Genomic DNA, 23432 nt, shown 5'->3' on the forward strand with positions numbered 1-23432 from the left:
AAGAAAGGGTGCCCTGCTCTCGGATCAGCTTTCTCCATTAAAATCTTACTTTAACATTATAATTATTTCACAATATTGACGACAGCTCAGCTCCTAGAGAGATATTACCACCTACGGCTGCAAATATTGAGGCGGCTTATTCTAATGCTTACCCAATAAAAATGCACAAAATCACAGATTTGTCACATCATTGCACACATGTTAATCTAACTAGCATAAATTTAAAAAATCCCCATCAAAATCCATCAATTTAAACTAGAGATGTGTTTTCGCATTGGATGCATCTCAATCCTCCACATCCGCCGACGTTGCACTTCCGCATCTGCAGTGAAAGGTGGCAAAGCTAGAGCCGTGCTTGTCAGACCATGAGGCATCCTGAAAATCCTGTCTGTAGCATCCGAATGGTTTCGCCTTCAAACTATTATGAGCCCTCTATGGAAAGATTTCTCTCACGAACACGACGGTGTACACCGTTTTGCTCTACAACCCCCACAAGCGTCTTGGGACACGTCTGAAGTCGGTACAGCCGATCTGCCAACTTCTCTGTAACGTCCGAACAGTTTGGGCTACACACTAACGATACACTTAAAATGTTCTACGAGTGGTCTGAGGCAGGCCTTAGATTACGAGCCTTTTCAAGTGCAACGTTAATAACAAGAGTCTTGGTGAACAGCTCAGAGATTTAACGATGCTCATACAAAGGTTCTAACGATGAACTTAGCCTTAAAATGGTTTAGGGAAACCGGGCCCAGAGCAAGGTTAGCGCACTCTTGTTTTCACCAATTCAGATCTGGGATTACTTTCAAGAAAGGTAGAAAGGAAGGACGCATTTTTTGAGTATTTGAACAGGGCCTGTGAACCGAATGAACTCACTATATAAACCCAGAGCTGCATGGAAAGAATTCAGCGCAACGGAGGTGAATGTGATATTTAACCAACACTTCCACCTAGTGGGCATCTAATGCTACCATTGTCTCTTATGAACTACTACAACAACAACAGTGTGGGAATGAAGCGTCAGTGTAGAGATTTGTTGTTAAAATGCATGGTTTATTTGCGTTAAAGAGATCCTGGATCGCAAAAGCTGAATTTCATTCCCACTGGGCACACACTGGTTGAATCAACATTGTTTCCACGCCATTTCAATGAAATTATTGAATTGACATCTGTGCCCAGTGGGTTGTGTCTTACAGAGTGCTGTAGTCATGGCGACTTGACCCCTTGCTCTCCTTGGGCTCAGAATCAGTCCAATCAGGTAAGTCCATCCAAACTGTGTAATAAACCTGGTAACTTCCTTTTATTCTTGCCCTGTGCCCTCCATTTTAACTCATTTGATTTTAAAGGGAGAGTGACACTTTAACACATGGGTCTATATCAGTTGAATGCTTTTAAATCAAAAGTATTTAAAAATAAGATAAAAACTAAGATTTCTCTTTTAGTTAAGAGTTAGACTAGACAGCTATTGAAATTATTCACAAAAATCATGAAGTGTTAACACGTAACCCAACTGTCAACTAGGCTACAAATACGTCATCATAATTCATTAGGTCCCCTGTAGCTCAGTTGGTAGAGCATGGCGCTTGCAACTCCAGGGTTGTGATTTCGTTTCCCACGGGGGGCCAGTATGAAAAATGTATGTACTCACTAACTGTAAGGTCGCTCTGGATAAGAGCGTCTGCTAAATGACTAAAATGTAAAAAAAAGTACATTAATAACCAACCAAGGAACAAGTAGAACTTAAACACCTGAGAAACCAACTAAAATCATTCCTAAAAACTCACGATTAAAGAGTTAACTAATAAAAGCGTATCGGGACACACCGGACCTCAATCTACTGCGTCGACAAACTGCTCCTCCATGATGCGGTTGATATGGCGGACCCATTTGACGGGGGCTTGGTGGTGGGTGGCAGGGCTGTAGTCGGCTGCTGTCTGGGGGTGGGGAGGGCAGGGGGTCTGGTTCAGGGTCAACCCCTGTAGGGCCACGCTATCCACATCCTCTGGGCCTGAAGAGAGGAACAGAAGGTTCATGGCAATTCTGGCTCGTGTTCAGTTGGCCAAACTGTAGCAAAACGTATTGAAACGGACAACGGAAATATGTGTTGTCATTGGAGGTATTTCCTCCCAGTTTCAATCAGCTCAAAACATTTTCTCCCCACTGAACACAGCCCTGGGTCATGTTCTGGAGGAGCAACGCTCTGAATGTTGCAGATATGTGTTTTTGCAGAGTGGACATTATACCCTATTCAGCATGGCAGAGAAGCATGTCTGTTCTATAATATTTCGATCTAATGTTCTGTTACGAGCAGCCCATTGAAAATCCTCAGTAGGGAACGATATAGCAAAATGGAAAACAAAAACATTTTCTTACTGAAGAAGTCCTCTAGCACCTCTGTTTCAACAAAATGTTTTCTCCAGTTTGATTTCATTGAACACCACCCTACATGAAAAGGTCCTGAGTAGAGAAATTGTATAGAAAAAAAAGTTGCACTGTTAGTGCTGCCAAAACTTTAATGTGTCAACATTTCTATACAAACCAAGACTTGATATGATATTAGGTCTGAAAGAAATAATGGTCCCTTCCTTGCACTACCGATTGTCTAGTAATATGGATACATTGCTATTGGCCTGGGAGTAATGGCAGTAAGTTACATACAGTATAGAGTCCAATATTTGGATCTAACTTGTCCTAGACCAGTGGTTACCAACCTTTTCAGAGCCGAGATCACTTTGAGTCCAAATGCAGGCCGAGATCTACCGCTCAATTATTTTTTTAAACATGACTTCAAAAACGTAAGCCTAAGCAACATTAACCTTTGAGGTTTGTGCAGTAGGCTATAGCCCAATACATTATCACAGCATATTGACTATGCTTGAATTGCCCTGCCAATGGCATTACAATGATGTTGTTCTTCTCAGAAAATGGTATTATATTTCAAAACTTGAGGTATATGATCACACTGGTAATATTAGATAATTTGTTGTATTACTTGTGAGGCACAGCTGAGTGAGCATACATTGAAATAAATAAATATTTTACTGGACTGATGGTGCCTGCATATTAGTCTTCCAGCCGATGGCGAAATTCGAGTCTCACTTCATTATTTCTGCTTCATCCACCAATTAATGTTGTTACTCCTGACCAGAGAACGTTAAATATTACTCAACATTAAAAAAGACAAGCCGCTAATAATAACAACAATGCAAGCTCATCGATACACTTTGTAGCGCGAGAGTGGATAGGGAGAAGCGCGTTTCGTGAGTACAGTCGAAAGTGTGGAGTAATGAAAGCAGGGAAGACTTATTTTGCTATTGTGTCCAGCAACCTAAAACACGAGTCGTTGTTAAAACATAACTTCAGCCAAAAGCACATCCAGTGCTGGGTCAAATACATTGGGGCAAGAGCTGCAGCAACATCATAGCTACGTCTACCACCAGGCAGCCGTATGTGACAAACAGGTGGCAGCCCAAGCCAGTCAACAGGCAGATCTAACTGAGCTAGAGATTACATTTCAATTTGCGCTTTTAAATACAATAAAGGTCATGTTTTAATCACCTATATAAATACGTTTGCTATTGCACTTTTGAATAAAAAATAAATAAATCTGTTTTGTATGTTACATTTGTTTGTCTAAAACAAATTACCTATGTAAATAGGTTTTCTGTTGCACTTTTGAATACAATTATTAAACATTGTTTTTATTGTAATGTCTTGCCCACTCTCTAGTGATGCGTTCTACATCAAGGTAACAACTTATGACAATTAAGAATGAAAGGACAGTCATTTGCAGTAAAAAAATAAATACTAATTACTGGTACATCTCTACGGGATCGGTGTCCCTTATATGGGACGGTTGAGCTAACGTGTGCTAATGTGATTAGCATTACTGTTGTAGGTAACAGCAAACTTTCCAGGACATAGACATGTCTTATACAGTTGAAGTCGGAAGTTTACATACACTTAGGATGGAGTCATTAAAACTAATTTTTTTCAACCACTCCACAAATTTCTTGTTAACAAACTATAGTTTTGGCAAGTCAGTTAGGACATCTACTTTGTGCATGACAAGTAATTTTTCCAACAATTGTTTACAGACAGATTTTCACTTATAATTCACTGTATCACAATTCCAGTGGATCAGATGTTTACATACACTAAGTTGACTGTGCCTTTAAACAGCTTGGAAAATTCCAGAAAATTATGTCATGGCTTTAGAAGCTTCTGATAGGCTAATTGACATCATTTGAGTCAATTGGTAGTGTACCTGTGGATATATTTCAAGGCCTACCTTCAAACTCAGTGCCTCTTTGCTTGACATCATGGGAAAATCAAAAGAAATCAGCCAAGACCTCAGAAAATAAATTGTAGACCTCCACAAGTCTGGTTCATCCTTGAGAGCAATTTCCACGTTCATCTGTACAAACAATAGTATGCAAGTATAAACACCATGGGACCATACAGCCATCATACCCTCAGGAAGGAGACACGTTCTGTCTCCTAGAGATGAACGTACTTTGGTGCGAAAAGTGCAAATCAATCCCAGAACAACAGCAAAGGACCTTGTGAAGATGCTGGAGGAAACAGGTACAAAAGTATCTCTATCCACAGTAAAACGAGTCATATATCGACATAACCTGAAAGGCCGCTCAGCAAGGAAGAAGCCACTGCTCTAAAACCGCCATAAAAAAGCCAGACTTCGGTTTGCAACTGCACATGGGGACAAAGATCGTACTTTGCAGAGAAATGTCCTCTGGTCTGATGAAAAAAATATAGAAATGTTTGGCTATAATGACCATCGTTGTGTTTGGAGGAAAAAGGGGGCGGCATGCAAGCTGAAGAACACCATCCCAACTGTGAAGCACTGGGGTGGCAGCATCATGCTGTGGGGGTGCTTTGCTGCAGGAGGGACTGGTGCACTTCACAAAATAGATGGCATCATGAGGAAGGAAAATTATGTGGATATATTGAAGCAACATCTCAAGACATCAGTCAGGAAGTTAAAGCTTGGTCGCAATTGGGTCTTCCAAATGGACAATGACCCCAAGCATACTTCCAAAGTTGTGGCAAAATGGCTTAAGGACAACAAAGTCAAGGTATTGGAGTGGCCATCACAAAGCCCTGACCTCAATCCTATAGAACATTTGTGGGCAGAACTGAAAAAGCGTATGCGAGCAAGGAGGCCTACAAACCTGACTCAGTTACACCAGCTCTGTCAGGAGGAATGGGCCAAAATTCACCCAACTTATTGTGGGAAGCTTGTGGAAGGCTACCCGAAACGTTTGACCCAAGTTAAACAATTTAATGGCAATGCTACCAAATACTAATTGAGTGTATGTAAACTTCTGACCCACTGGGAATGTGATGAAAGAAATAAAAGCTGAAATAAACCATTCTCTCTACAAATTATTCTGACATTTCACATTCTTAAAATAAAGTGGTGATCCTAACTGACCTAAAACAGGGAATTTTTACTAGGAATAAATGTCAGGAATTGTGAAAAACTTAGTTTAAATGTATTTGGCTAAGGTGTATATAAACTTCCGACTTCAACTCTATGGGCAGAAAGCATAAATTATTTTTAATCTAACTGCACTGTCCAATTTACAGTAGCTATTACAGTGAAAAAAATACCATGCTATTGTTTGAGGAGAGTGCACAACAAAAAACTTTTCATGGCAACTGGTTTGATACATTCACCTCTGAAGGTAAATAATGTACTTACATTCAGTAATCTTGCTCTGATTTGTCATCCTAAGGGTCCCAGAGATAAAATGTAGAATAGTTTTGTTTGATAAAATCAATTTTAATATGTAGGAAGTGGGTTCTACAGTTTGAACCCCTGCTGTCTCTGGCTCCACACCCACCCCGCCCGGCCATCTAGATGTGTGAAAGTTAGTGTATAAGCTAATGATCCATCATGTATGACATTCCTGGGAGTGTGTAAACTTACATTTCGTATTACCATAACATTTTTGTATGTTCTCTATAGTTATGTACTTGAAAATGTATCAATTTAGATTTTGCAGTGTGTGTGCAAAGTTCCAGATTGACCAATTTGGCACATTTGGGCAGACTTGATACAAAATAGTTATGTATTGCAATTCTTCACTGGATCAATCTGAAACTTTGCACACACAATGCTGCCATCTAGTGGCCGAAATCTAAATTGCGCCTAAACTGCAATATTATATTGTGGCCTTTCTCTTTTTGTTTGTATTATCTTTTACCAGATCTGATGTGTTATATTCTCCTACATTAATTTAACATTTCCACAAACTTCAAAGTGTTTCTTTTCAAATGGTTTCAAGAATATGCATATCCTTGCTTCAGGTCCTGAGCTACAGGCAGCTAGATTTGGGTATGTCATTTTAGGCGAAAATTCTCTGTGGACTCGTGGAGGCTGCACGGTGACCTGAGTTATCTGATTGGCCAGCTGTAGACATATAGGTGCACTTGATTTGCTCTCTGGGCAGGCGCAGTTTGTACCTTCAGACCCATGAAATGGTTCAAAAAATGGGAACACCTCGACTACCCGACGCGCAGGGCAGCTGAATCAAGTGCACCTACGCAAACAAAATTCCAGATCGACCGGTTGGTGACCACTGTCCTAGACCTAGTCCTTGACATACTATATTAACAGACAAAAGGGGAAACGCACACCAGTGGTGGGTTTGGCCTTCGAAAGAACAATGCATATGCAAAAAATACCTCATCCCTACTGTAAAATAATGGTGTTGGATCTTTGATGTTATGGGGCTATTTTGCGTTCACTGGTTCTGGAGCCCTTGTACCAAGTATCACAATATTTTAGCCAAAAACCTGGTTGCCTCTGCCAGGAGGCTGAAACTTGCCCACAAGTGGATCATCCAGCAAGACAATAACCCCAAGCCCACATCAAAATCCACAAAGACATTTTTAATTGACCACAAAATCATCATTTTGCAATGGCCATCTCAGTCTCCGGACTTGAACCTCATTGAAAACCTGTGGTTTGAATTGAAGAGGGTAGTTCATAAGCGCAGACAAAGGGATATCAAATATCTGGAAAGATTCTGTATAGAGGAATGGTCTAAGATCCCTCCCAATGTATTCTCCAATCTCATAAAACATTCTAGAAAAATGCTCAGTTTCGTTATGCTCGCAAGGGGAGGGTGCTGGAGTATTGAAAACAGGGGATCCAATCATTTAGACCCTTGTCATTTTCCCCCCTTCTTTGAGCAATTGTATTAGTATAAAAATAATATAATTTTCATACAATATAGCTCAGTATTTGTATTATTTATTTTTAACTGTATTTTTTTGCTCATCTTTATCATGGGATCCAATCATTCCAGACCCCACTGTATCTCTCCCCACTCCTTACCATATGGAGCAAATCCATATGTCTCAACGATTCCTATCTCCTCCTCCCAGTTTTCTTCCTCATATTGTGGCAGCGGTGGGGCTGGTGGCAATGGCAGCTGGGTTTTTTTGGACTTCTTCCTCCATTTCCACCTATACCTGGAAGGATAGGCCTGCCTGTACCTATGTTCTGGAACAGGGTCCAGTATACCACTGCCTGAATACATCAGCTTCCTCTCTGGAACAGGGTCTGTGGCACCAGTGCATGAATATATCTGCTTTCTCTCTGGAATGGTTTTGGCACCAATGCACAAGCCCAGGGGGTTATTCGCTGTCTGGGGCATGGTCCACTGTCACTGGTCTCCCTCAACACTTTACTGTAGGCCTGCAAAGAAAAGCCTGAACACACAGAAAATGTTGACATATCAGCTAATAAGCAGTGCTTGACTTGGGCAGGAGATCACCAGAGCGGAGTACCTGCAGCTCAAATGTTCTACTGCTTGAGCTCCTGTTCCTCTTACAGAATATATGTTCAAAAGTATTGTGGAGCTCCTTCACCTAAATATAAACTGTACAGGCACCCAAAATGAGTACCGGAACCTATTTCAGTCCAAGTCAAGCACTGCTAATAAACAAACGTCTGACACTTTTGCAAAAGGAAAATGCTAATCGAACAGTGAGCAAGCCTTTCAATAACAACAAATAATTTAAGTAGTGTATACGGTGGTCACTATCTGGAAGGAAGTTGTCACTAATGTCATCTCCCTCCAAAAAATTGATTGAGTGGCGTCGACCGTTGAAAATGGATTTACTTCGAATATGATTAAAATTCTAATTTCAACAATAAAAACTGAAGATTCATACATTTTTGTTCACAGAATCATTCTGCAAAATCCCAGCCGTTAGATGCAACATTTCTTTATCGATATCACTTTGCTGCCACAACTTGTCTAGGCAAGTCTTTCTTCACAAATAATTAAACTGACAACATGGATTACAGCAATAGGCTACAATTGACAACAAAATACAGCATGCACATTTTTTTTACGTTGCTAAATGAACAGTCTTCCGGTTGCTAATAGATTGATTGTTCAATAGTTAGCTAAAGTCGCTTGCTGGCCAGCAAGCTCTCTTTATTCCAGCATGAATTAACATATCATTTTCCCCCTTTCATGTAAACTCAACAGCCCAATTTAACTACATAAACTTGGGTTTCAGAAAGGGCACTTATAAAATGAAAATCAAGGTAAGGTAAATTGCTAGCTAATTAACCAATTCCTCGTACACTTACCTCCAGTGGGCTTCGAATGCAGTGTATGACGTCAAGCGCACGGTGGAGTCGCCTCTGTTCTGACATCATGATCCACGTGGGTTACTGCTTGGTTTATTATTTTTGACTGATGATCAGCAGTATTTAATTTTTTTTTCATACAGTCCAACCCCCTGCATTCTCTGTAGGACAACTTATTGAAACGTGCACATAATACACGTTTTAGCGTCCCAAGCCCCATTCTACCATCATAATCTTGAATCAATTGACACAGTATGAATCAGGGGTTTGTTTAATTTCTGTGTTGAAGTACACTGAACTAGATAATTTCCATCTCTTTGAGAATTCTCTGGGTCCCACAAGTCATTTCTCAGAGCTGTGAGATGTAGGTCAGCATTGATAGAGGAGCCACATCAGGCACACTGCAGCTAGTTATGTCTATACAGGAAATCCCACATTAGGACCACATTTTATCAATTGTAACAAACCTGTTTTACTGCATTTGGAGTGTTATAAATTGAATCAATGGCAAACATTATTATTCCAAAAACAGGACAGAGTATTCCTTTGATCATACTGTAAGAAGTTGACATTTATGAAATGACCATTTATCAGGTTGTAATCATGCCAGGGCAAATCTCTTTATTTACAGCTTAAAGTTGTTTGTACATCACAATTGCAGATAAGACCTCATATCATAAGTAGTAGCCTACTTACAGCCACATACAGTACAGTGCTTCAGTGTAGGAGTAACAATGGTATGTGGTAGAGAAATAGGACGACAGAAACAAGGTAACAGAAAATAACAAGATATCACAAGCCCAAGCCATTCTTATTGCCACAATGCCACACCTTGTGCGCTTTAAAATCCAACCTCTCACTATCTTGAAGTATAGGAGACTACATCTTTCATTGTGTTAGGAAGTATTTAGGAGCCAAAAAATGGGAAACGTTTGAGTTTATCTAAAATGTTGCAAGTGAAACTTTGTGACAGTGCTCAACAGGTGATTGGCTGTTGCACTGTCTGAAATGGGATGCCATTGGTCAACATCTCAAACGATAGGAGGGCTGAAGGACCAGAGCTTCTATATGAGGATGAGGTCAATGCTCAATTTGAAGACATTTCTCAATTTCTCTCAATTTCACTTCAATTTGTGTGAAGTGAATCTTTCAAGGTTGTAGAAGTAAACCTTGTAGTGCCAGGTTGGTATGGTATAGAGAAAAGTAATATTGCTCACCAGTTTATTTAGTATATAGGAAGACAGGTGGAAACCACATCAACATACTTTGAAAGGATGCAGAAACCAAAGCAATGGACACTGCATTCATAGATAGGTTACCACAGAAACAGAAAAATCTGTTTTTAAATTAAAAACCTTGTGCTAGAGTTGATTACTTGGCCATTTCCTGATAGAACTGTATAAAATAGTATTTTTGTGGTCTCATCTGTAAAAGTGTGGTGAGTGGCACAATACAAATCCTAACTAAAGTATCTCTGTACAACATTTACAAGTCATGAACATCGTTCAGACAACAATTTTAAAGCAACTGTAAAAATACTAATTGTTAAGCTGTCTAAACATCATAGCTATACCAATAAAAATAAAAATAGATAACAGTGTTTTAAAGGCACGAATACCAGAAAAAGTGAGAACATGCAAAAAGAAGAAAAAACTACATATTTTTGTGCAAGGAAGCAAAACATACGTTTAGAGCAATTTAATTTACAGCAGGTTATCCCCTTTCCCTATCAATGTCCTCTCGAATACAGTAGTACAGCAAAGGCCTAGTGTAGGACATTTGAAAACTACTGTATCTCAACAAAAACCCATTAGGTTTTAACAGAGAGAATGTTAGCTACGTGAGACATTCATGATATTTACAGTATACTAGCCAAAGGGCAAACACTACCTATACACTCTGTATAGACCCCAGTATGATTGCTATTCCAGTCTTATTAGTACCAAACTAGTCTACAGTATGTGAACCTCTGATGAATATACTGCAGTATACTACAATATCTTATATAGAGATGATAGGGATGATGCAATGAGCCACACTGACATGGCTTAACAACCAGAGGAAATTCATAAAACACATTGAGATGTGGAATAACATAGAGATAAATACTGTATCTATCTCTATGCAGAATGCATTAAGCATTCTGTACATTCACATCCATTGGGTTACATTCGTGTGCTTGTACATTGTTATGCTGTTGACTTGACAGCCCTGTGTGCTGGCAGGGTTTGTCTCTAGTTCAGTGTGGACATAGGGAGAGTGGAGTGGCAGAGTCCGACACAGAAATATAAAGCATATAGGCTAACGGGCTAATACCCACATGAAAAAATACTACAGTTTATTATAGAATACTACAGTACCTACTATAGAATTATATAGTAAACTGTAGTATACTATACTACACACTGTAGTATCCCTCGATCATGTGTACAGTAGTACTTACTATAGAATGTTATACTATACTGTAGAAACTATAGTAAATACTATAGTATTAGCCACAAAAAAACACTGTAGTAAATACTACAGTAACCGCAAAAACACTACAGTCCGAAAAAACATGACACTTTTTAAAACTATAGTAAATACTACAGTATCTTATTTGCATATACCCTGCCCATGCCCCTCCCCCATATCACAATTTGTGCCACCCATAAGTGAGAAACCTACATGCCAAGTATAGACCATAGTGTTCCCTACAGCTTATAGAAAAGAGCAGAAGCTCTGAACAATCTGTTCAGACCCCAGTCCTACCTACAGGTTATGGAAAATTTGCTCTTTTAGTATTTCTCCGGTAGGTTTCCTGAAGGAGAAATTCTCAATTTCTATGTCAAAGATAAAAAATAACAAAAACTCTGTAGTAAATACTACATTAATGTCTCCAAAAATACTACAATCTGCAAAAACACTACATTATTACTATAGTATATACTACAGTTTTCTTTTATTACAGTATTTATACTATAGTTAACTGTAAATACTACAATAAATACTACAGAAGAAACAGAGAAGTGTATTCACTGCAGTGAATACTACAGTAAAATCCACAAAAACCCTACAGTGAATACTATAGTATTTATACCATAGTATACTATAGTATTTTTTTATGTGGGTAGCTATAGCAGCACTATGCAATGGGACATCCTTCATAGCAGATATCCCAGGTCTAACCAACTTATTTAGACAGACTTACTACAGAATGTCTGAGTAGAAATTAATTAATGGGGACCCATGATTAAGATGAATTGGCATCCTGAAATTCTCAACCAGCCAATGAACAACTCACTGTGTGAGTTAAGGATTTACTATATGGATTTATCATACAGTATTACTCTACACAGATCATACTGTACCGTAATCTCAGAGTTCCCTAGGAAGGCATTCTTCTCTTATCTTCCTCTGTACTTTACTGACCGATACACTTCACATGTTCCTTCTTTGACTTCACTAAACCATTCCATCCTCCTGAAAGCATTCCATCACACCACGTTCTGCTGCCTCTCATTATCAATTTACATGGCTGATATCATCTTTAGTCAACACCTTATCTTTTGACATGGAGATGCTTGTACAATACTTTCTCTCTCCTCTCCCTCCTTTCATCTCTTTCTGTCACTCTTCTTACGCACAGAAACACGTGCTGCTTTACTTTCTTCATCAACGTGCCTCTGCCCACATACCTGTCTTCAGCGATCAAACACAGATCAACTTGATGGAAACAGTGGGGATAGGGTTGTCTGGGAGCTACAGATCTCTGTTTGTCTATCTGCCTGTCTCTCTCCGTTCCTTTCTTCCCCTATGGCTACAACGCATGCTGTTGCAGATCAATAGGTTTGTGTTCACATTGTTTCTACACACTCCACTAGAGTATGTATATCCAGTGTTCAACAACCTGTAATTCCCTTAATATTCAAAGCACCTGCCCAGTATAATGTTTTTTCCCAGTAATACTTCATCTCAATTGTTTTTAAGACTAAAGATGAGGCTGTGAGGAAACAATAGAGAAAATAGAAGGAGAAATGAGGGAGATATCAACATCTGTTGACGAGTCACAGAATAGAACAGAAGTATGACGGTGAAGTACCAAAACTCCCTTTAGTAGTCAACAAAATCCCCTATAGCTCCAGTTGCTTTAGAAAACAGGGTCATATTCATTAGGGCACACCATAGCAAAACATTTCAAACAGAACACAAAAACAAGTGTTTCTAATTGGACAAGTCCAGGTAGTACCGCCCAGTTTTAGTCTGTTTTCTTCTGTTTTGTGCCTAATGAATACACCCAAGTTCACAGTTCCACCCCTGGGGCAGCAGGGGGCAATGATGTCTAGCTGTCCCATGCCCCAGCGTGGCTAGTCTTCCTTTCCCTTTCCCGTTCCCCATTCCCTTAGGGGGTTTTAGTAGTGGGTTACTAGTAGAGGGGTTCTAGTTGGTCTTGATCTCCAAGATGGAGGGGTTGTGGTCCAGGATAGACAAAATGATCTTGTCCATGTACTGCCGCAGACGGAAGTTGATCTCCTCCTGCTCCTTGAGGGCCTCCATCAACTGTGGAGAAATATCAAATCAATGTTATGTTACCATCAGATATGGTGGTGCCATTATCTGGTTATACTATGACCTAAATCAACTCTTCTAGGGTTACTCCAAAATGAGCAAATGATCAAATGATTCTCATCATGAATGAAAAACTCACGTCGTCTCGTGAGGCGTTGTCTATCTCGGCAGCCAGCGACTGGGCCTTGGTCTGGGTGGCGAACAGGTTCTTAGCCTCATACAGACTCAGACTGAGGATCTGACCATTCAGGTCGTCGTTCTGTTCCCTTAGCTTCAGGTTCTCCTGTTGGGTGGAGGGGGGAGTGAAGGAGGGAGGGAGAGATAAAGAGAGGAGGTTGGGAGTTTGGGAGAGAGAAGAGGGAGGGAGAAGTAGAGGGAGAGAGGAGGGAAGGAAAGAGAGAGAGAGAGCGATGAGTATCATAGTTTGATTTGGCAGACTGAAGCGATGGGTTAAGAGGGAGTCCACAGCTTGATGAGTTTCATCTCAATTCTCCAAGCGCCCCACTTCATCCACACTGTGTCAGTAGGCAGGGCATGTTAGATTAGACTACTGAAGCCTCACACAACTACACATATGACAAACCATCTCTTGATTTCAACAGCAGCCGACACAGCACACCACATCTACAGTAACACCTACAGGACAGGACACAGGTTATTATGGTTATCACGGTGTTATGGCACAAACTGCTCCCTGTGTCGACTGGGGGTGAAGCTCTATAGGCGCTGTATGGTGGTGTTATTAACGGTGGTTAATGGCAGGGGTCAAAGGTTAAAGGTCACAGGAAACAACGGTGGGTTTGTTTACCGTCTGACCGTGACGGAGGCGTGCCCCAGCGGATACTACGAGGTGGTGGAGGTCAGAGGTCAGAGGAAAGTTCTGCGAGACAAACCGCTGGACACACAGAGGAAGAGCACAGAGGAGCACAGGGAGACATGAGAGACGGAATAGACTCATTCATCCCTGTTTGTAATACGATCAAATCAGCTAGCTGATCTGTATTCTCTTTTGAACCCTTTTTCAAATATGAAACAGTGCCATTATAAAATAACATATTTTATATAGTAACCTATGAGTGTCTTAAATAAAAGAGTTTCAGATAAGCACCATTTGATCTGAAAGTGTTGAGAAAAGAGGAAAAAGGCATCACATATCTGCCTGACACCAATTAGAGATGGATCACTAAGTAATGTTTCTCTTCCAGCCTTGTAGTTTCAACTTTGAATCAAAGCCTGTGACTGCAGAAAATGACTGATCGAAAAAAGCTTTACATGTATGTGTAGTCTGGGTACCAGTCTTTTTAGCTAACATTCCACCCCTTGCCACTCCTGTCATTTGCCAAATGTAATAGCTGAGCAGAGACGGCAACCAGGCTAGTGTGAGAGAGAGAGAAAAAAAGAGAGAGAGAGAGAGAGAGAGAGAGAGAGAGAGTGAGACAGATCCAGATGAAAGCTGCAGTTAAGACGAGGCACTGTGATTACTCTCCTAGCGTTACTGTCAGTTTGACAGTGTGTACTGACCGAAGCCAAGAAAGAAGCCTACAGTAGAATATCAAATCTTTACACATGAAGATACTGCAATACTGCATGTCTCAGCAATAGAGCCTCTTGCCTGCATTTTGCCTCAAGGCTTTGTGGTTTAGTATCATAACGTCTGCCTTATCTGAGAGGGCATCTTAGAAACACTTTTATCTTGATCTCTTATCTCATGTTTATACTAGGTCCGATGCTCGTAACAAGGATGGGGAACAATAACAATGTGATTTCCCTGCCCTTGACAGACAGATACCACTGGTATTCACAACCTAGAAATGGCACACTATCTAAGAATTCGAAAGGACAACACTTACAGTAGATAAGACGCACTGTAGATAGATATGACTAATGTATGCCACTCTCTACGTTGGGAGTGTACTCACAGCATTAGACTATCACACAAAACACTATCAACTCACACACCAGCATATAGTGGTGGCATTTACAAATACATACAGTATACTTCCAGTAGGGGTGGAATTGAGGAGAACGCATGTAAAAAAACAGTTTGTGTAAAATATAGTTTTTGAGCTCCACCTGTTTTGAGTGCCTAATGAAATCCTAGCAAATACCCAAACAGAGGAAGGAACAATGCACTCATATAGAGTTGAAACAGCACCTACACGTGCCTGTCAGCAATAGCCACTAGGTCTCAAGCCCACCTGTTTGAGTCTCTTGACCTCGTGCTCCAGCTCCATCTCTCTGGTCTTGGCGTTGAACTCCGTCAGCCCAGAGGAGGAGCTGCGGCCGCGGCCAGGCTTCTCTGTCTCCAGCTTGAACAGCTGCAGGTGCTCCAGCTCCCGACGAAGGTCCTCAATCAACTGCAGGAGAGGGACACAACCAGGGATGATATGTGGTAGCTGTCGTGAAGACTGTTCAGTTATAAAGGGTACCTAGGATAGCCACATAGACCAGTCTAATGCAGTGGGCAGACAGTCTGATGCAGTTGGCAGACTGGTCTATGTGCAAACATTCAGCTACTAGAGATTTCAGAGGAGTGGGAGAGGCATCATAAGCTTTCTTTTCATACTACATGTGAAAGTGTGTACAAGTGTGTGTACATGCCTGTGTGTGTGTGTGTCCCTGTGTGTCCCTGTGTTATCCCTCCTCTCACCTCCTGCATGGCCTCCCTCTCCTTCTGGAACTCATGTCTGTTCTGTCTCAGCTTGTCCATCATCTTCCTGTAGAGGTCCATCTCATCCTTCAGCCTCAGACTGGTGTCCTCCAGCTTGTCTGTCATACGCTGCTTCTCCTGACCGCACACACATATAGACACATTCAAATACATGTGATGATACACACAGAATGAAGTGTGTATTGTTTTCAAACGTATGCCTGATTCACATTACAGGCCCAAGCCAAGGCAATATGTTCTGGGCTGGACTGGTTACACATCCACCATAGTTGCTGGGACCGTGCTGGAAAGGACCATGTGAATAGAAAACACCCAAGCCAGCACAGTGCAGTTCGGGGAGGCCCTATAGGCCAAGTACAACAACTTAGGGACAGGCAAAATTATACAACGAGCTAGAGAGGGTGGTCACTCAATCTCAAAACTGACCCCGATTACCTAATAACCTCTGCTCTACCCCCAACCTCCAGAGTAGCTTATCAAAATAAAAGTCACATGTTGTTCACACAATAAAGGTCCCACAGTATGAATAAGGCATTAGTTTGTTAGGATGTATGGGGTAAGCAAGAACACATTCAGTCTAATAATGCACAGTGAATAGTCTTGTAAGAAGAAGCATTAGGACACATACCTTAAAATTAACTATACATTTAATGAATTTACAGTACTATGCATAGTGCAAATACTGCAAAGAAATTTCAAACGCACAACTGCTATTCATTAAAATATTCTCTACAGCTGGTAATGAAATGTTGCCTGGCTACCCAAACTCCTTGCTCCGGCCAAACGCTACGTCACGCCACCCCCACAGACGTTAGTTTCTTCTCCGTAATGAGTCTGAATCTGAGTCCCTCCCCGACGATTTTTAGAACGGAAAAACATTCTAGCCGCTCTGATTGGTCCCAGAAACCAATGGGTTGTGCCAGAGCCAGAATACACGTGGGTAAAATGGCTGTTTGAAAATACGATTGGCTTTGATACAATCAAATCGCTGATTACTTTGTTTTGTACAACACCCCTCATTTGGACGTCACCACAAACGACTTCAACGATGGCAGTCTCAGACTGAAGTATGTAGTGAACGACAGAGCAGCGGAATAATTCAGTTTGAGTCGTCAGGCAACCTGAAGTGTATAGTATAGTAATTAGTTAGTGTGACTCTGTCTGTTAGGAGTTCACACCCACACAATCAAATAATCATGCAGACCAGTAATGCCAACTTCCTCACATGTTTTCACCAGGCAGGCTGGAAATAGAGGTGTTGATATGAGCCCAGCTGTAGCCTTCACACCTCCAAATGTGTGTGTGTGTGTGTGCGTGTGTGACTTTGGCAATTGGTCATGTGCTGTTGATGGGTGGGTGTTCATGTTTTGTAACCAGTTACCGAGGTCTCTGTCTGTGCAGAGATTGTAGTACTGGAGTTACATGAGTGAGAGTGTGTGATAATGAGTGTGTTTGTACTAAATGTAGTCTACTGTGTCTCTGAGGATGATATGGAAGCAAGGACGCACATACCTCGTCCAGTTTCTCTGTCTGAGACTTCAGTCTGCACATGTTCACCGATATATATCCGTTCTCCTCCTCTAGCAACTGGACTCTGTGGGGGAAGAAGAGGAAACACATTTTGATAATTCATCCATGTTTAGCATATGTCAGGGTAATTCAAAACAAAGCCAATAACAAAGAGAAATGGAAATTAGCAGTACAGCGGACCTCAAGGTCTGGATTTGGTATCTAGCTCAAGGCGTAATCTATAGTATCTACCTAGCTCTATGGACTACACTCTTAGAAAAAAGGGTTCCAAAGGGATTATTCGGCTGTCCCCATAGGAGAACCCTTTTTGGTTTCAGGTAGAACCGTTTTGGGTTCCTTATAGAACCCTCTGTGGAAAGGTTTCTACATGGAACCCAAAAGGGTTTTACCTGGAAACCAAAGGGTTCTACCTATTAGAACAGCCAAAGAACCCTTTTAGGTTCTAGATAGCGCATACATGTAAATATGAGTATCTATGATGCAGTGTATAAATGATTGAAGTAAGTGTGTTTGTGTGTGTGTGTGTGTGTGTGTGTAAGTGTGTGTGTTACCGGTTGTGTAGCAGCTCTATCTCAGTGTTCTTGTCCCTCTCCATCTTGCTGTAGGCCTCACGGTGTCGTCTCTGCTCTTCCTCTGTGTTCTGCTCTGCCCGCGCCTCCTGGTCCTTCAACTGCTCCTCCAACTCGTGGACCCTGTGAGGGACACACACACGCACACACACAAGCATGCACACACACACATTAACAAACATAAGCATACTGTAAATGAGATATGCAAAAACATGCTCACACACACATATATATTTAAGAATAAATGTGTGTGCGTGCGTGCGTGCTTTTGTTTGTGTGTATGTGTATGTGTGTATCTACGTGTGTATGTGTGTGTGTGTGTGTGTGTGTGTGTGTGTGTGTGTGTGTGTGTGTGTGTGTGTGTGTGTGTGTGTGTGTGTGGGTGGGTGGGCATGCATGTGTGTGTGTAAACCTCCTACCTGTGAACCAGCTGTGTGTTCTCCTGCTTCAGCTTGGACTTGAGATCTCCATTCATCAGAGTGTCATTCTCCAACTCTGCTACTTTCTTCTCTAGGTAACTCACCTGTGTGTTGGGGAGAGAGAGAGAGAGAGAGAGAGAGAGAGAGAGAGAGAGAGAGAGAGAGAGAGAGAGAGAGAGAGAGAGAGAGAGAGAGAGAGAGAGAGAGAGAGAGAGAGAGAGGTGGTAAATAGGGAGAGAGAGGGTAAGATATGTTATATCAATGTCCTTACTTCAGCCAGCACAATCAGCAACAAGCTCTGCCAGAGCCATTCATTTAATTTCACAGCAGAACACCTCTTAACAGTAGCAGCCAATGCAATCAATTTCACAATTGGTATCCTATCAACTTTCACCTTAATAGAATTGAGTGCAGGTAGTGGAATGGTCACAGATAGAGACAGACACAATAAATGGCAGTACCTTCCATAGAATTAAATAGAACACAATGTATCTCTACGGTACCTTCTCAGTGATGTCGATGTCACAGGAGTCGATGCTGTCTCGGAACAGGTCCTCCGTGCTGCCGTTGCTGCTGCTGAAGTTACTGGTGTGGAGGAGCTGCCTGCAGACAGAGAGAACGAAAGAGAGAGGAAGAAGCTGGTATACACATGACTCCATCCAAACAGAAACTCCCAAAACTACAGCTCGCAAACAGAAGCTTCCAGAACTACATCTCCCATACTGTAGTGTTAGCCCAGGCACCAGTGTGTTTCATCTGTAGCCAACTCCTTTGTTCTTGAGGCCAAAACAGTAACAGACTGGGACCTACAGTAACCAACAAAGACAGCTACTGTGCAGTGTGCAACCTAGAAGCAGTCCACTAAGACTTGATCCGTTTGAAGAAAAAACGATATCCCTTCACCTTAAAATCTCTCACAACTGTGGTAGTCCTATAGCGCTATCCCTTTCTAGCTTCACCCCATAGGGCATAAATCTGAGCTTTACTGCTGAACCATAATGCCACTGTGTGTACATCCCATCTCCACTCCTGCAGAGAGAATGCCGCAGGATAGGATGAAAAAGGGACTATAAGCATAAGGGCTGTGCCAGTGAGGGAGCTGATGATATTGCATAGAGTGCAGACACACACACATGCACACACACACATCACACACTATTACAGTACAAAGACACACAGGCATGCATGCCCATATGTACGCACGCACACACACACACACACACACACAGTGACATTCAAACTGCCGCCACGACAGCTAGCCCCTCTCTAACTAATGGAATGGCTTCACACCAGCATCCATTACAGAGACTATTCATCAATAAGAGGAGGAGGAGAAAGGGAGGGAAAGAGTAGGGGAGGAGAGGAGAGGAAGAGAGGTAGAGAGTAGGGAAGGAAATGGAGAGAAGAGGGGAGAGGAGGGGAGGTAGAGAGGAGAGGAGAGGAAAGGGAGAGAGGAGGAGAGGTAGAGGAGGAGAGGGAGAGAGTAGAGGAGGAGAGTAGAAGAGAGGGAGAGAGGAGGAGAGTAGAAGAGAGGGAGAGAGTAGAGGAGGAGAGTAGAAGAGAGGGAGAGAGGAGGAGAGTAGAAGAGAGAGAGAGAGAGAGTGGAGGAGGAGAGTAGAAGAGTGGGAGAGAGTAGAGGAATAGAGTAGAAGAGAGAGAGAGAGTAGAGGAGGAGAGTAGAAGAGAGGGAGAGAGTAGAGGAGGAGAGTAGAAGAGAGGGAGAGAGTAGAGGAGGAGAGTAGAAGAGAGGGAGAGAGTAGAGGAGGAGAGTAGAAGAGAGGGAGAGAGTAGAGGAGGAGAGTAGAAGAGAGGGAGAGAGTAGAGGAGGAGAGTAGAAGAGAGGGAGAGAGTAGAGGAGGAGAGTAGAAGAGAGGGAGAGAGTAGAGGAGGAGAGAAAGGAAAACAGAAGAGAGGGAGGGGAGAGGTTGATCCCTATGCACATAGATCAGTGCTGGCAGGCCAATCTCTCTTTGTCAGTTTAATTCACTAGAGGAGGGAAGTAGGACAAAGCCCTAGATACACTGTACATTGACCACAATGAAAGGATATCATATTAGGTAAGCTATAAAACCTTGAAGAGAGCCTATCTAACTGACAATCTCTTAGAAATAAATATAAACTATTGGAACCAAGACTTAAAAATAACTGATATTGGCACAAGATGGATGGAATGTTGGGACATAACTAACAAAATTACAATTAACTAAAATGTACGCTTAATCCAGTATGAACTAATGTATAGAATTTACTGATGAATTTACTTTTAATCCGTCTGTCTGCATAATTCAAGACATGGCATATGAGGGTGCAGTGAGATACCTGATGGGTTGGACGATACTTTTCTCGTCAATCGTCTTGAAAAAATGTATACTTAAAAACTGGAAATCAACCAATCCTCTGTTGTTAACACAATGGAAAGGTCAAATGCTTTATTATCTTTAAATGTTGAAAGTGTGTGGGCGACGGAGAGAAACAAAATGGTGCAGTTTGAGGCCATGTGGCAGAGAGTGATGTGGGCGCTTGAGATGGGGTGTTAGCATGTGGGTCTGGGCAGGTGTTATCCAATTTGTAAGTCGCTCTGGATAAAGCGTCTGCTAAATGACGTAAATGTAAAATGTAAATGTAGTTGATGTTTGTGTGATGTTGTTGTTTGTATGTGTATGTTTTGTACTGTAACAAAATGAATAATGCCTTCACTGCATTGTATACAGGTACACTTGTAAGCTGAACACAGTGCCCCTGCTTCAATGTGTACATACAAGCATCTTAATTGGATCACCCTGTTGTTGCAGAAAATGTCCTTGATTTGCCCTAACAAAACATTGATTAACCCCTACAAAAATGTCCATTAATTATATTCCACACAATAATTCACATTTCCTGTTTCTGCAGGGTTATTTTCCTGCTGTGAGAAACTGCTTAAATGAAGATCCTACATCTGTACACAGTAGTAACTGTAGTAGTAAAGTGAACACAGAAGAGGTAGAGAGGTTCAGTATACTAAAACCATGACCTTATTACTTAGGAAGTATTACTTAGATAGTAGTCTAATACACAGGCTAATATAATGATCACTTGACTAAGGGACTGGATCAATAAGGAAGTGGTCATCATTAATCAATAACCAACATACAAAAACAAACACAGTAAGCACACAAGTATTACTTAGATAGTAGTCTAATACACTGGCTAACATAATGATCACATGACTAAGGGACTGGATCAATAAGGAAGTGGCCAACATACAAAAACAAACACAGTAACAACACATACATATGGAGACGTGACTGACCTGCCAAAGGCTGTGCTGGAGATTTTCCTATTGGGGCTGGAGAAAAAGAAACAGAAAACATCACAGTTAGTCTTACCCTTGTCAAATGTCATGGATATGTCTAGAGACTTTAGTTTATTAGTTATAACAATGAATTATAGATAGTAAAGCTAATTGCTGTTTGATTGGTATTAAGATAGTATTGTTAATCAGTATTTTTCACAAGAGGAGAAAGAGAGTATGTGTTCCAAATGGCACCATGTTTCCTATATAGTGCACTACTATTGACTAGAGCCCTATAGACCCTGGTCAATAGTAGAGTCCTATAAAGGGAAGAGGGTGCCATTTACGACACAACCGGAGAGTAGGGCACGAAGGGCATGTCAATGTTAATGAAATAATGTTCCCTGAGAAGACAAAACGATTCCAGAGTCCTCACCACTTCATTACATTCATTACCGAGTTCACCAGCCTAGGGCCACTACTGCTATGGCTTACATATGGTAGGAGTCCAGGTGTGTATGTGTGTGTGTGTTTGTGTGTGTGTGTGTGTGTGTGTGTGTGTGTGTGTGTGTGTCTGTCTGTGTGTGTGTGTGTGTGTGTGTATGTGTGTCTGTGTACAATAGAGCGCAAGTCTATATGTAAGTTCTGTGTGAGATGTGAGTGTGTCAGTCAGTGTGTGTCCATCAAAGCAGGTGTGTGTGTGTCTGTTCGTTTACAGAGGAAGTGATTAACTCCATAATGATCACACAGGATAACGTGTCTTAAAATAGACCGCCAATGCCTCTCATTATACACACGCTGATGATGTGGGTCAATGAATGGTGGCGACCCATTCTGACATTTGGGGAATTACGTAACAAGTTGTGTGTGTGTGCGTGTGTGTGGGGACAATACATTTAAGCCCTTTGTGACATCACCAAAATAAACAGCAGGTCACTATGGCAGTATTATTCAACCTATCTTACATACAGTACAGTCAGGGTAAACAGGTGCGGCAGGTAGCTTAGTGGGTAAGAGCGTTGTGCCAGTAACCGAAAGGTTGCTGGTTCTAATCCCTGAGCTGACTAGGTGAAAAATCTGTTGATGTGCCCTTAAGCAAGGCACTTAACCCTAATTGCTCCTGTAAGTCGCTCTGGATAAGAGCGTCTGCTAAATGACTAAAATGTAAATGTAAACATAGTGGACAATAGAAGTATGTCATCTCCCTGAAATAATGACCAGGTTCATTTTCTGTGAGAACACATCTCATTCTTAGAGCAAGGAGTTTTCCTGACCACAGGATCTGATGCTAGTTATAGATCCACTTACTCAGCTGGGCTCTAGGCCGTATGCGTACGTGTGATGGTGTCCTATCCTGTGTTACCTGTTGGCCTTGAGGTTCTTCAGCCTGGCCTCCAGGTCGTTGAGTAGGTTGACCTTCTTACAGCACTGGGAGCAGTACACATCCATCATCTCATTGTTGTACATGTGGCGTGTCTTCCTGGGGGTCTGGCCAGCACTACACACACAGATAAAGATATAGCGTTAGATAGAGAATATACACACATCACACACACACACACACAGTAAGCAGTAAAATCAGATTTAAAAAACAGATAACAAATACACCTGTGTGTGTGAAGAGACACACACACAGGCACAGACACGCATACGCACTATACACACACGTACACATGGATTTTGTGTTGTAGATATGTGGTAGTAGAGTAGTGGCCTGAGGGAATACACTTAATGTGTTGTGAAATCTGTTGTGAAATATAATGTAAATGTTTTTAATTGTATATAACTG

At 41.5% G+C, this 23432-nt stretch overlaps 1 protein-coding gene across 3 annotated transcripts in view; it reads right to left on the reverse strand.

Moving 5' to 3' along the window:
• Window positions 1-11427: 11427 nt before the first annotated feature.
• Window positions 11428-23432, reverse strand: part of LOC121533190 (rab11 family-interacting protein 4A) — an 85889-nt gene continuing 73884 nt past the window's right edge. For 2 of the 3 annotated variants that reach the window (XM_041838991.2, XM_041838994.2), the window contains 11 exons: window positions 23007-23141; window positions 21662-21697; window positions 18873-18972; window positions 18370-18473; window positions 17933-18073; window positions 17364-17445; window positions 15831-15968; window positions 15379-15537; window positions 13989-14075; window positions 13320-13463; window positions 11428-13171 (listed from right to left, as the gene is read on the reverse strand). In XM_041838991.2, coding sequence (XP_041694925.2) covers window positions 13052-13171; window positions 13320-13463; window positions 13989-14075; window positions 15379-15537; window positions 15831-15968; window positions 17364-17445; window positions 17933-18073; window positions 18370-18473; window positions 18873-18972; window positions 21662-21697; window positions 23007-23141 — 1246 coding nt within the window. In that variant the 3' untranslated portion in view covers window positions 11428-13051. The remainder of the gene's footprint in view (window positions 13172-13319; window positions 13464-13988; window positions 14076-15378; window positions 15538-15830; window positions 15969-17363; window positions 17446-17932; window positions 18074-18369; window positions 18474-18872; window positions 18973-21661; window positions 21698-23006; window positions 23142-23432) is intronic. The other variant, XM_041838992.2, reaches the window with a different exon arrangement.

The sequence above is a fragment of the Coregonus clupeaformis genome, chromosome 20 (genome assembly GCF_020615455.1).
Source record: "Coregonus clupeaformis isolate EN_2021a chromosome 20, ASM2061545v1, whole genome shotgun sequence".
Lineage (NCBI taxonomy): Eukaryota > Metazoa > Chordata > Actinopteri > Salmoniformes > Salmonidae > Coregonus > Coregonus clupeaformis.